This window comes from Lytechinus variegatus, chromosome 7 (genome assembly GCF_018143015.1).
Source record: "Lytechinus variegatus isolate NC3 chromosome 7, Lvar_3.0, whole genome shotgun sequence".
Lineage (NCBI taxonomy): Eukaryota > Metazoa > Echinodermata > Echinoidea > Temnopleuroida > Toxopneustidae > Lytechinus > Lytechinus variegatus.
Window position 1 is genome coordinate 26,324,473 of NC_054746.1, and position 15,288 is coordinate 26,339,760.

The 15,288-nt window shown below is 34.1% G+C and overlaps 1 protein-coding gene across 1 annotated transcript in view; it reads left to right on the top strand.

Annotated features, from left to right (window-relative positions):
- The window catches only part of LOC121418864 (cation channel sperm-associated protein 1-like), a 29,709-nt gene extending 16,114 nt beyond the window's left edge, over window positions 1–13,595 (top strand). Inside the window, exons 6-13 of the mRNA XM_041613048.1 lie at window positions 4,461–4,552; window positions 5,827–5,976; window positions 6,765–6,828; window positions 7,295–7,379; window positions 7,968–8,034; window positions 9,671–9,746; window positions 10,156–10,270; window positions 10,874–13,595. Of these exons, the coding sequence (XP_041468982.1) occupies window positions 4,461–4,552; window positions 5,827–5,976; window positions 6,765–6,828; window positions 7,295–7,379; window positions 7,968–8,034; window positions 9,671–9,746; window positions 10,156–10,270; window positions 10,874–10,891 (667 nt within the window). The 3' untranslated portion in view covers window positions 10,892–13,595. The remainder of the gene's footprint in view (window positions 1–4,460; window positions 4,553–5,826; window positions 5,977–6,764; window positions 6,829–7,294; window positions 7,380–7,967; window positions 8,035–9,670; window positions 9,747–10,155; window positions 10,271–10,873) is intronic.
- The last annotated feature ends 1,693 nt before the right edge of the window (window positions 13,596–15,288 follow it).

Consider the following 15,288-nt stretch of genomic DNA (forward strand, 5'->3'; position numbering starts at 1 on the left):
CGTCCAAAGTTTCGTCTATCCTAGGTAAGGGATATGCGTCTTTGATTGTGGCAGCATTCAGCTGTCGATAATCTACGCAGAATCGCTGGGATCCATCCTTTTTCTTGACGAGCACAATGTTTGAAGCCCAAGGACTGTCAGTTGGTTCGATAAGTTCCTTTGCAAGTAGATCATCTACTTGCTTCTTGATTTCTTCTCTTTGTCCAAATGGGTGTTTGCGTGGGCGTTGTCTGATAGGTCTCTGAGTTCCAGTATCAATCTTGTGTTGAACCAGATTTGTTCTTCCAATATCGTCATCTCCCTTGGAAAAGATATCTTGAAATTCTGTCAATAACTTTTCTATTTCGTGATGATACTCAGTTGGCACTCCTTCTTTACTTCTGTTTAGTAGGTCTCTTAAGTGGTCTTGTACCATTCCATCACTAACAGTGGTGTACTTGGGAACTTCTTGGATCTCATTCCTATCTATTTCTGTCATGGTAGCGATAGGTGTATTCTTCATTATGACCTTGTTTGATGAAGAAGGGTTAAATACTCTAACAGGCACCAAATCCTCGCCCATTGTGATTAATGCCCTCGCAGTAATGATACCTTTCTTCATAAGTTGGTGTTGGGCGTTTCCAGCCTCTATTAAGCCCAATGTGTTTGGTTTGATTCTTTCTTTAGTTGTTCCAAGGATCACAGCTTCGTTACCCGCTGGGATAGTAGTGGTTTCTGACGCAACTATACGACAGAATAACTTCTTGCCAGTTTCATTACTGCAATCGACTTTTCCCCATTTTGTAGTTAGTTGGAAATTATTAAGATCAATGCTGGCTCCCATCTTAGTGAGGTTATCCAAACCGAGTATTCCATCGCTACTAACATCTGCTACCAGTACAGTTATTAGTCCTTTGTTAGGGCCTATCGTCATCTCATGAGTTATTGCTCCAAATATGGCTAATGGCGAACCATCTGCTAAAAATGCAACTACATCTCGATTTTGCAGTGGAGGCCTTTGCCTTTCATCTAATTGTTCATAGACTCGTCTTGAAATGTAAGAGTCTGACGCACCAGTATCAATTAAAAACTTGTATTCTTTATCCTGAATATGTATTGGAACATAGAGACCACCAATGTTATGATTTATACTTGGTACGAAACTTGTCTTCTGATTTCTTTGGGTCTTGTCTAATTCTGGGCTTCTGGCCGACCCATGACCCGTTGGGACGACCACTGGTCGTTTGACTGGTAATGACGATTAGCTCCGGTTTGTTTTGGCCAAGGCGTGTCAACTTGATTTAAGTTTTGTCTTTGTACATCTCGTTGTTTCTTGCGACATTCCCTCGCAAAGTGGCCAGGTTGATCACAATAGAAGCATCTCAGTATCTTCTCATCACGCGTTGGTTGGTTTGGTATCTGTTTGGTTCTAATCTTCCTGATATCTTCCACTGTTCTCTCATTCTCGGGTCGGTTTTCCATAGCATGTCCTATGGCTTTGGCAACTTCATCTTTGATTATCTTTTCCAGATCAATATCAGAGACGATCCCTCTATTATAGGCAGGCTTCTTCCACCCATTTCGCTCAGCTTCCGTCTGTAGAAACGTTTCACTTGTAATTGCTGCTCGAATCATTTCATCTAGGCTAGTTGCCTTAGCATGAAATATCCCCATGCGAATCTCACTACTGCGAATAGCATCCGTAAAATGAATTCTAGCCAACCTATCAATTCCCTGACTGTCGAAGTTTGGGTATGCTTTAGCAGTTAGTTCTCTAATGTGACGACCTAATTCTTGGAGTGATTCTCCCTGACGTCTCCTACGATTCCTGAGTTCCATCAAATAGCTTTCTGCTTGCTTTGCAGAAGAGAACCTGAATGATAATACATCCTTTATTTCTTCAAAGTTCCACTTTTTCCCCCTCTGTTCTCCTAAAAGTCTCAGGGCTGGTCCTCTTAAGCTTGCGGCAAGGTACTTAGCTGATTCTTCATCATTCCAGTTGTTAATTCCACAACAAGATTCGAAATGAGAACTGTAATCTTCCCAGTCCGTACTCCCATCATACTTGTCCGGCATGATTAGTGGACGGGTGTTATTTTCCTGAGCTTTCTTCTCGTTGAAGCTAGATTTATTATTTGCCTGTGGTTTGTTAGCTTCTTCCAGTTCCGGCATTTTCCCGACATCTGATTTTCCTTCCTCGTGTTTAGTATCTAGTTCTTGGACGTTTTCCGGTCGTCTAGTTGGTTTAAAAACGAATTCCACTTCACTATCGTCCAAGGAGTCTGACATTTCCTCTGTGGTAGAGTCTGGACCTGCACGTCTTCTCCTTCTTTTTGTCTTCTTACTCAGATTCATCATTTGGGCCATTAAGTTTGATAATTGCTTCATAATGCGACTCTGCATGTGTCTTCTCTGTTCTATTTATCTTTGAGCTTATTGCATTAGACATTATTTCTTCAGAGGAACAACTTAGCTCATCTATTTCCCTCTCTCTGTGCGGTACCCCCGCCATGTTTATCCCACTTCTGACACCAATTTTGTAGCGGCCGCCGCTCTCGCTTATTTCTTCCATTCCGACCTCTACGTCAGGATGGTGTTCAGTCTGTGGTGGATCACCTGAGCTTTTCTCTATTTCCATTTTTGTCTATCTCAATATTTTCCGAGCATGCAGTTTCCAAGATAATTATAATAAAAGAGTGGAAGAAAATGCTAGAGCGGCTCGCTATAGTTTATTTGCAATTAAGGGTCGTTTCGTCAAAATATATGACTATGGGGGTACACAGCAAAGAAATTAAGACACAGGGGTTTGTGACTCAGATTTTAGTTTCAATGGCAAAAAGAAAAATGGTGCACTTTATTATTCAAATTACATAAATATATATATACATGTACTTTACTCGCCACTGTTACAGGTAAACAATGTCTAATATTTAGATAAGCTCTAAGATATTTTTGTTATCAGAGAAATAAGGGCTAATTATTAAACTTTTATTTTGGGCATCCAAGTATAAGAATTTTCCAGATCTATAACCGGCGTCTAGCTTAAGAGAAAAACTTCTATTTCCAGCTTCCCAGTCTAGTCTCGACATTCGTTTCCACGTCTGTTAATTCCGGCGTCGATATATACGAAGAGATTGATTCCTAGACTATTTACTTCAGGTCGCTCGCCCAAAATAATTATTAAGAAAATTTATATCATAGCAAGATCTATACTTTTATTAATCTGGACCTCTATTGGGGAATTCTCATATTCAAACATACGGGTCAATATAGGGACTTAATTCAATTCATATCGAGGTTTCCAGCGTCTATATGCCTTGGCTATAGGCTTGTTTCCTGCGTCTGTTTACCTTTCCAAGTTTTCCAAGTCTTCCCCGTAGCAACAGTCAGATTTCCGTTGTTCGTGCCAGCCCCGGCGACTAAACGTATCTTATTTATATGGACAAATTGCGGACGTAGGTGAAAACGGTGCGCCGAGCGGTTTGGATAGCACACACACGTCTACGCGCAGCGTATAATGTACAGAGTACTCGAACTGTGCTTTATCGAAGCCAGTTTATTCACAATTTCTCGTTTATTACTTCAAAACATTCAATAAGTCGATACGTTTCCAAAAGGATATATCTTTTTGCACTGAAATATATACAGAACCGTTCATATCAATACTCAAAAAGATATGAATTAGTCAAAAATCTATCAAAATCGACCAGCGCTGCGATCGGACGTACTGTGCATTCCAAACGCTCATCCGCACTTATGCAAATACGCCGGCTGTGCTCTTATGCAAATTATGTACGTTCATAAACACAGCCAGCGATGAATTATTCAATCTATATCTACACCAATTCGATCATAAAAACTGCAAATCAACTTATCTCCTAACATTTCTTCATTAAAAACTCAGGCCTCATTTACAAACTAGCTAATACATTAATCATTTTCTGATTTGGAATATGAAATCTCAAGTAATTTCTAATAATAACCGAAAGACATAATACTCACGGTTGAATGAGTTCTCGCGACAGCTATGAATAATGAGTAAACAATAGTCATGCGCAGGGCTGATTGTTTACGTCACGATCCTTGTTGCGGGATCGTTACAGTACTTAGCATTTTACAATAGTAGTCTAATCTGAGTGTGAATACCTGAAAAGCATTGTTGTTGCTAAATGATTAACAAGTTTCACCACAATTCTACTTTATGTTTTATAACTTTATAACTGCCAACAAAAAATCATTATCTGCCAATGAGATTTCTTAAGTATTGATGTTAGTTTCTTTGAGAAGTGTTCTGAAACTTAGGGTTAATAACTGATTTAGGAACTGAACACCATCTAAGTACATGTATTTTTCTGAGCAAATAACTCAACAAAAAAACTTTAATAATTAAATGCTGGCCCTGGTATATGAAGACTGAGGATTGACCAGTGCATAATTGATACATGAAAGCATTGATTATTCTCTCCCCTATCATGTACTAGGTTTCTACGAAGCTTGCAGGTCATCATGAATACCTGTCTGGAATCAGTTCAGTCCATGGGAGCCATCATAATGCTCATCTCTCTCTTTCTATGTATCCTTTTCAATGGAAAGTGTAGACTAAATGGCAATGTTTCAGGGTTCCCAGCCCATCAGGGAAATCAGAAAATTATCTTACTTTTTTCCGGTCAGGAAAAAGTCAGGGAATTTGATGAAAAATACCTCAAATCAGGGAATTTTAACTGGCCCAAAAGTCAAAAGCACAGTAGTCAGTCAGACTCTGTTGTATTTTGTTGCATATCCAAACAACATCCTTTGAATGAATGGTTATGGTGGTACTAAATGATTTAACATTTTTGTTTTTATACTGAAATTAGATGAAATTCAGTGCAACAACGTAGAAAACATGCAAAACTGGGTATGGGTTTAATTAATTATCAGGGAATTTTTAAACTTCATCAGGGAAAAATCAGGGAATTTTGTTTTCTTGAAAAGCTGGGAACCCTGTGTTTGCCGTTATATAAGTTACAACTAATCCAAATCATAACTATGGAAAGCAATGACTCCATAATTTGCTATCTGCAAAGAGCATATAGAGCATTGTGCTCTGGATAGATAATGTGCACTAGTGTATGCATCATACTACTGCCAGTCGACGTTATGCTTTTTAAATGGCTACCCATACGTGAGATCAATGTTAAATCAATCACAGCTCCTTTAAGACAGGGCCCAATCTGCCAACAATAAATTAAGATAAGGCTTAATTTATGAAGAGAGGTGCTTTACATTTAAAAGCTTACTTGAGGCTCAAATACCACACATATAGCAACAAATAATGTTTGCACATTGAATTTCTGGTATTGTAGATCATTAATAAGATGAATATTTGGTAGCTTCGGGCCAAGGATCTTAGTTTTCTTATATATTTCTTTCAGATCTTAGTAGGAAGGTCAATTAATTTATGAAGTTGTGATATATCCATGTTAGTTTTGTTCAAAATATTATAAAGGAAGAGTAAGGAATGCATGTTTCCTTGATTTGATTTTGTGTCACGTTTCTCTATGATGTTCTGTGGTATCCCAGAAAAGAAAGTGAAATTATTTCATACAGTTTTTATGTTATGTAATTAGATGAAAAGAAAATTGAAAGAAAAATGAGGAGTATTCTTTTTTTTCTTTTTTTTTGAGGGGGTAAGAAATTGTTTGCTCTCATGAATTAAAAGAATATTTATCATTTATAATTTGATAGACAAATCTAGCTTTTTTGGAAAGCTACAATTTACTTCCAATGCTTGAAAAAAATTTAACTGAAGAAAGAAATATAGTGTTTATCAACAATGTGATTATTCCATTGACCAACCATCCTCAGATATATTTGCTGTGATTGGTCGTGGTTTGTATGCTGAGATTGACAAGGAGAGATTTGGAAACATTGGATCCGCTGCTCTAACTCTGTTCCAACTTCTTACATTGGATGATTGGTTCTATATCTACTCTGATGCCGTAGCTAGAGATCCAAGTAAGATTTTATAAGACTGCTCCAGGGAATGGAGCTTAATGGCAGCTACCCCAAAGTAGGACCTGTTACATACTATGTGTCATTGGTGTGGAATATCAAAATGATGGATATAATATTCACTGTCTAATTAGTGATCCAAAATGGAAAATATTACATGTAATATTCACCACACAGCAATGGCTGATCCTGAAGGAAACAGTCAGCATATACATGCAGTGATTGATAAATCTAAATGTATATTCCTAAATGGATAATCCTAAATGACCAGTGTTGGCTTATCCAATTCAAGATCATATATCCAGTGATTGTTAATGATAAAGTGTGCTACATATATTTTTCTCTTTTTTTTCTGGGGGGGGGGGGATGTATCGTGTTCAAAATGCTGCCACCAATTGTTATTTGTATAATTGCTTGCAGCGGGGGATTCAGAATAATATGTCAAACAATGATCTCCCATATACAAGTCACTCTTGAAATGTCAGTCATTTATTCAGCCACATTTATAGAGATGCAGAGAAAATGTATGACAAGACTTAGAACACAAATTTATTAATAAAATTGTTTATAACAAAGTGTATGCACACTAAAAAAGGCATAGGTCTCAAAATAATTGAAGTGAGACTTCATATCTGAAGCTTCATTTGATATACAAAATAAATTTCTATTGGCATCACTCTATCATCCTTGGTAGATGTCTCTAGCGCCATCTTGCAGTGTAAACATTATAGTCTCAGTTTGATCACAGGCCAATTTATAGTTTAGTTATATATGTGTGTATCTTTTTACAGATAACTTTCACATTATTTTCTACCTGATAACCTACATCGGTCTGGAGTATTTCATCTTTCTCAAGTAAGTAAGGAGACTTTAGTATGTGAAAATATAACTTTGAAGAAAAATATCAATGTGATAACATAGAATTTAAGAAATTGAGAATTTTAAAGATTGCAAATCTTTTGGGTAATATTATTTTCATCAAGCTTAAATGTGTACAAGTACAATGATTAGATTGTAAAACAAGTAAAATAAGCTCTTTGACAACACATTCTAGTCAAAGGGTTTTAGTTTTCTTCGATTTTATGATCATACAGTAACTTTATGAAATTTGTTTATGTCTATTTCATTTAACCAGGAAATCTTTTGATCTGAAAATTCATTTACCCATTGGATTAATGTTTACTGAAGGGAAGCATTTAATTTTGATTTTTTTTGTATGTATTCATTTGTTCTTTTGTATGTTCATTCATTCAAACATAAAAGGATGATGATTTACTCCATTCATTACTGTATTATTGTTATTTGTTGTTTTGATTTCCAGTCTGTTTGTAGCAGTATTAGTAGATAATTTCCAACTGACCTTGGATGCAGCTAGTGAAAAGGAGGCTCTCAGAAAAGCAGCCTTGGTAAGTCATATTTACTTTCCAACAAGCCTAATCCCATTTTGTCTAAAGCCCATCTGGTCTCACCTAATAAAGTCATATAGATCACTTCAAAAACAGTTGGTCTAATATCCAAATAAACTCCTTGGCACGTAGCTCACTAGGTGAATTTCCATCTAGGTTATTAATCCCAGTTGTATAATCTTTAACTTAGTTGAAGTCTGATGATCTTGTTTACTTTCCTCCTCATCCTTTAAAGATTTCATATGGATTCTCTTAAAGTTTTCCATTGTCATTGTTTGCCTTTTCGGTGTTTAGCTTCTGAGTATAAGCTTGATAGAATGAAGTGACAATTAAAAAATGATCACACATTTCCTTTCTTATTTTTAACACAGTAAGTGAAAATGAATGTTTTAACAGCTACTGAAATGCAGATATACACAGCCAATTGTTTTGTCTCTTTACTTTCTCTTTATATACATATCAGCAAATGAAATGGCACCATGTTACCTCTCCTAAATTACACCATTTAAGCTATTGTCTCAAACAAAATGAAACTTCAATGCATAATGCAGAAATTCTATGACCTTTCTTGAATTCTTGCATTCCTAGAAAGAAGCGGAAGATGCTCTGTTTGATGATGGAACACATTCAAATCCACTGGCTGCTAAATCAACAGGTAAACATCATCTCTTTCTCTTCTGTCTCTAACCAGGGAAGAGTTTCACAAGAGTTATGATAAGTGTAACTAACAATCAAGCTTAAGTGTCAACGTGCAATTAACATTTAACGTGTAATATCATTGATGATTTCAATTTCAATAGCACGTTCCCTGAGCATGATCTGACTAATCAATGATGGGTTATATACCACACATAGCTGGGAATTTATTAAGTACCAATCATATTCAGACTAACATCTTTTCAAAACGACCAATAGAATAGGTATATTGTTTGTCAGTGTAGGATTTTAAGAATATTCTCACAAAGCATGTGAAATATGAAGGAAATCGAATCATTGGTTTCTGCATGGATCTTATAGATAGATCCATGGGGCTTATTATGTATTCATTGGGTAATATCTCAGGCCCCCATGCATTGGCGGCGGAAGCCCAAAAAATGAGGGGGGGTCTACCTGAAATTTTGTGATGGACACATGTAAAAAAAATTGACAAGCAAAAAAAAAAAAAAGGTCATTAACCTAAATTTTAGGGGGGGAAACAAGAGACATTTTAAGGGGGGTTCACCAGATTGATAAGCAAATTGACAAGCAAAAAAAAAAGGTTATCAACTAAAAATTTAGGGGGGACCATCCCCCCACCTAAATTTTTTTTTGGGATCTGTCCCCCCCATCCCCCCGCTTCCGCCGCCTATGCCCCCATGGACCGATTCTCACCAAATTTTGGAAGTAGGGGTCTTTCATCATGCTCTACCAGGATATGGTATCAAAAATGCTGAAATGCAAAAATATTTTTTTGTGATGTCATCATTTCGGTACTTTGTTAAAGGATTCAAAGGATGCTGCCATTGTGGATTCATTGGGAGCAGAGTTACCATTCATTTTCTTTGGCCATCAGCAGTTATAATATTATCAGGGAAACCTGTATTTCTATTGGCTTTCCACCAATATTTTCACCATTGGCGGCAGAGTTTCAATTGATGTTTACTTTGTCATCAATGTAATATTGTATTACACTCTTGACACATTTGTGTCAAGAGTTGGCAAGTAGTGGCAACAGACAAAAAAAAAGAGAAATTAGTTAGCTGATAAGGGGGATGATACTAGATCTCTGACTTGAGACAATGCAGGACAGGTGTCTTCTTCATTGATCTTTCTTATTTAACTCGCTATAATAGTAAGCTTTTATGATTGTAGGCATCAACAGGAAGACAAGACACTTGATGGCAGAGTGATGAGAGAGTTCTCACTAGATCAAATGTCAGAGTCCGTCAATGACGTTTCATTGACCTTCTTGACTATTTTGGACTGTAGTTCTGATAGCTGTTCTTGTTCAGTTTGCTGTAAATGTAATATAGTAGTAACGCAATCCAGGAGCCAGTTTCGTTACTAATATGGTTACTTTGGTTACTAATATGGTTACTTTGACATTATGAAAACTACCATGGTTATGGGGCTCAGCAGCCAATCACAATCAAGGTTTCCATGGTAGTTACCATACAATAGTTACAATAGCACAGTTACCAACATTGTAAGTCTTTATGAAACAGCCCCCTGACAAGGTTTGGACTATTCTCCTAATGTAAAAGCACCTTTTTAATGCAACTGTACTCTACTCAATATTTCCATTTATGCAGTCTCTTCTATAAGTAATGCCAACATCAAGATAAAAACCATTGATGATTACTATGATGAGGACCATTACACAACAAGGTAAGAATTAACTCATTCTAGTATTCCAAAGGCCGGTAGATCTAAAATTATTTTAAGGGTATTGGGCACAAAAAATTGCTTTATTTTGATTTGCAGAATTTTCTTTTTTAATAAGCAAAAAGGTGGATGGTAAGATTCCAAAAATGATTTCATTTTCTCCAAAGAAAAATTTGACAAACAAAAAGATAACAAGTTTCTGAATCTTACAAGTGACCTTTTATTTTATTTAAAAAAAAGGTCTGACTTTGTGTTTTAAAATATGTTACCAAACTCTGTGAAGTATAAAGATTTCTTTCTTTGCAGTTGAAGTCACTGATTTCTAATGAACACTTTTTATATATTATTTCTGTATTTTGCTCTAATAATCTAAATTAATGATTTATCAATGCATCTATATCCTATAATACAGTGATAAGAAATACCTTGGTCACTTCCTACGACTGCTTGCTGCTATTGAACAAAATGGGCATATCTTGCGCAATCAACAAGGAACTTTGGACAAAATCATTCTCATAGTTCAAGATGTAAGTTTACTATGAACTTTGGTCTGTTCCAGTGTGTTTTTCACTTCAAAAAGATAGAAGCTTCTTAAGAAAATGTATACAAATCTGTAAAATAGTAGCTGAACTATGAAATATCTTTTGAAATTATATTTCTATATGAATGCAAATGTCATACACCCTCCTTTAGGACACAAGTAGAACAAGAAAATATATAACAATGGGAATTATTTTTATGTTATCCACTTTTCTGCATTGACCCTGTATTTTCAAAATGGAATAAATGGTTGTCAGTTTTTTTTTTTATATAATCTTGTTTAAGATGCATATTGCTGTTTATTTCACAGTGACTGTTTGGCCAAACCTTTAGAAAATATCTGAAAGAGAAAATAATTTGATGTTCTTGGCAGCTTGATGGCTTGTCATGAAATCTTGAGGTGCTGTGGTTAAGTGGTGAAGGTGCCCAACTAGACACTTGAAACTATTCAATCAGTAGTGCTCTTTTATCCTACATTCTAATAAATGGAAGTGTTAGACACATATCGGTATTGGTAACTAAGTGTGAACTTTTTTTTTCTTTTCTTAAATCTTCTTGAAATAACTTTAAATATTCTGTTTCTCTTTCAGACGATGGATGATGCATAGATTGAAAAAGCTGCCTTGACCAGACATTTGGAAAGAGACATCTAAAGAGTACAATTCTTTATTCTTGAAACTGTGCAGAACAAATTTTATATTTAGGGATAATATAACAATTTTGTTTTCCTTGTGACCCGAGTATATTTCTGTTATCTGAATTGTGGCACCAAATCCAAGATATTTGTACATTTTTACCACAAATGAAGGATATAGTATGAACAAAATTATTTGCCCTTTCTAGTTATTAGCTTACATCAGACTGAATTCACCTGTCTGGTTGGTTCTTTGAAAAAGATATGAAGTCTTCCATTGCCCTACCATTCTCAAAACTTCTACTGCAATGGCAACTTCCACTATACTGTTTATATTTATTCTGATTCTGTACCGTAAGTCAACGAGGCCAACCTGGGTGTATGTCTGATTTAACTGGTGTAAAGGGCCACCCTCATGATTAAGTTGATTAAAGCAGAAAGCATGAAGATAAACCAGCCAAAATGTGAAAATTTCCATCATAATTGGATAATGAATAACAAATTTACACCAATCGGAAGTTTGGATTCCTCCAAAAACATTGAATGAGGCTGTTGGGCGAAGGAGTTGATTATGATGTGACAAACTCATTGTCACCTTTCTGCATAGCAGAAGTGAGACAGGCAATGCTTTTCTAATTGCGGCATAGTTGTCGTCAAATCTTAACCAAGGCTAAGTGTTTAAAATGTCATCATAACTTTGAAAGTATGAGGACATATTTCATGAAATTTGGACAAAAGGTAATGGAGTGTCACTGATCATTCGACATGTGTTAAAGGTAACATGATCAAAGTTAATGGCCAAATAGGGTCAATGGACTTTGAACATGTTATATCAACATAAGAATAGATAATATCTAAAGTATAATTCCCTTTATCCTAAAACACACATTAAAACTCACATATATTCCATTGCCCAATATATAAATGTAATTTCAGTTCTCTCGGGGAAAGGTCAAAGGACATTTGTCGGTGAATAAAGTGTTAAAAAAAATAACCAAAGCTGAATATTTTTAATTTCAAGATTGTGTTGAAATCACAAGTAATCTAGTACTAATAACTTTGATATAATGGTTAACATGTATTAGAAATTAGATCAGTATAATTTCAGATCACTGGGTCAAGGACAGGTCAAATATGATTTAGGAATTTATATTTGTTCATTATTATCAAATAAAATTAAACTGTTATGAGATGGTTAATGGATATCACAAATGATATGAAATGAAAAATAATTCAAGGTCAACAAACTTAATTTTTGATTAGTAATTAATTTTATCCTCCTCTTTTATGAAAAAGTATTCTTTTCTTAGTCGGGGCTGCTGCTATATTCAATCATATAATGCAGTCTAGACTGCCAAAGACGTTCCGCTTGTTTTCATTTGTTTTCTTTCTTTTTTTATTGTTTATCGATATTTGTTTTAACTTGAATTTTCTGTGTTTTTTTATTTCAATTTTCTCTTTTCATTTGTTTTTTTATTTAAATTCTCATATTTTTATTTGCTTTCTCAGAGAGTTTGGATCAATGAATAAGCAAACACATTTTCAATGGCTTACATTTATTATCTTCCTATGGGTTTGAATTTGTGATTAATGCATTGGGTGCATGTGTTAATTTTTCTTTCTCAAAAAGGAAACCAGGCCTTTCAGATACCAGAATCAGTTATATTTAATTAAACTGCATAGAATTTATAAATGTCTGAGCTGGTCATGATGACATCAAACAGTTCATACTGTACATTATAATATATTGAAAATAAATAAAATTTATTGTCATATCGAATCTTCATAGGCAATTTGTGAATGCTGCACATCAAAAAAAAAACTTTATTGAGGTATCAAATAGTATATATTTTCATTATTTATGGTATATTCTATATGTATATACAAAATTAATAAAATAATTTATTCATTTTTACTATTTATATGTGATTGTTTACTGGTGTGTTTATTATACAGACACTGCAGTCTATCAGGCTTGTCCCTATTGTTATACTCCACATAATATGAAGACTGTATCCCTGTTTAGTTTTGGTTAGTAAGATTAGTTTTTAGTAATTCATTATTACATTTTAAATTTATGGTCAGATACATGAAAGATGAAATGTTACATAAAAACAAGTTGTAAGAAATTAGTATGCCTAAAAAGTAGGGTACCCAATATTTTTTTATTTTTTGTTTCCTTTTCTTCTCCAACTTTAATATGGAACGAGATAAATAAAACTCTGGATACACTCTTTCATGTTTTACTTTTCAGAAAAAGAAATGAATAATTAAATCATTGGCTCTAAATGCTTCTGCTATTTCATTCCATATGAAATTGGAGTTCTGGCAAGTTGAAAAAAAGGAAAAGTTACAATGTAGATTCAGTATCTCTTATCTCAATATTTTTTCATATATTTTTATTAATCTACTCTCATTACTCTCCCCATCTTTCAATATACATGTAGCTGTCTGTTCCTGGCTCCCTACAACCTCTTTACTAATACAATATAAATGCATTAGAAATGATCACAAGTATGTAAGCCTTCACATTATCTAAGTATTGGTTACTTTATTTTTACATGTGACACATACCAAGACACATATATCAATATTACATATATAGATATAATATTAAACATTCCAGGTTGCCTTTGAAGGAATTGTTCAGAATGGGCATAAGTGAGATTTCCCAATATTATGAAAAAGAAAAAAAGTAGAAAAGGAGGGCATTATAATTTCTACACATTATTTCAACAGACAAATCACCTAATACAACAGAAAGAAACAAAATGTTAAGTAATCATTGACTTAGAAAAAAAAAATCTTGAAAGAAAAGAAAATTAAATTAAGCATATTATGGGTAGTGAAAATAATTGGTAATCAGGTAAACTGTGACAGAATTATTGTTTAGTTTGCAAAAGAGGCAGATTATTAACTTTATGGAAAAGTTGAATCAAGGATCTTTTAAATTTGGGGGTGGGTGGCACAGATAACTGAATGATAATCTTTAGCAAATTATTTTTGGATGGGGGGGGGGGCACATATCCTTGTGCACCCCCATATCTCCTTCAATCCAACATACATATATGTCTCTTGAATAGATCATGGTGAAAAAGATGTACAAAGAAAAGATGCTTCCTCTTTTGAGCATACTAACAATTTTTTGAAAAATGGATGGACTGAAAATGAATACAAAATATCCTTAGAAATAACATTAACAAAAATCGCTTTACATGATTCAAACTTGGTGCATCAAATAAAGTACTCATGCTTAAGATATATAGGCACTAGATATAACTAAAACATCCATATATACACGTTTAAAATTTACAATTCAGTACTGGCAAGACTTTTACATGGACATATTATGCATAGTTCGAGTTTGCTCTTTGTGTTTGCTCTTTCTTACTCCAGTTTTAATTATTTTATACCGAAAATATTTAAATATATATAAAGGTAATGATGGGCCCCTAAAGTGTAAGGTTATCTTTACTATTACTTTTAGCTACAGGAAAGTACACTTACTGATACATGACTAAAAAAAACAACTTATACAACATGGAACTACATGTATCTATCAATTACATGATAAATTCTTCTAGGAAAAGAAAGACAAAATTAATTTGATCAAATCATACCCTTAAACTTGGAATTGCAATTGTTTCTTGATTGAAGAATGTGAAACATATTATTCAAGTTATAACACCTGTAAAAACAATGTGTGGTTTCAAAATTTTGATCAATAAAAGAATTATTCTATGTCTCCTTATTCATTGCCAATGTAAGAAATTAAATGAATGTAGGATTCGTCACAACAAATGCAAGATATTAATGAAATGAAGGATCCAAACTTGAATACAGAACATAACACTGTTCTCAATACCACTTGTATTACACATCTGACATGTTTTTTTACCAAACAAAATGTGAAGATTTCCTTGAAATATTAGAATTACTTCTTGAATATAATTATAAGTGCAATGTAACAAATCTCCTGATACAATTAATTGATAATATCGACACATATATTCAACACCACCTGAAATCGCCCATATATCTGCCATGTTTATTGAATTGATTTGAAACAGACTTACAATACTACTTCTTGATCCATGATTTTTTACATCGTAAGATTTGCTTCATGATTGTATTTAAGCTTTGTTAAAGTAATACATGCACATATACTTTGATCACAATAAATTTGTTCATTCCTTTGATCACTTCAATACAGCAATCAAGCATTTCACATGGACAGTTTTATATGAATAATTTCAATAAATTGAATAACAATCATGATTAGAATTCAAAATTTATTTATGCAGTATAGTAAAAATATATGAACAATGAATGAAGTGAGCATTTTTTTCCAATGCAGTAATGCAGTGTTCT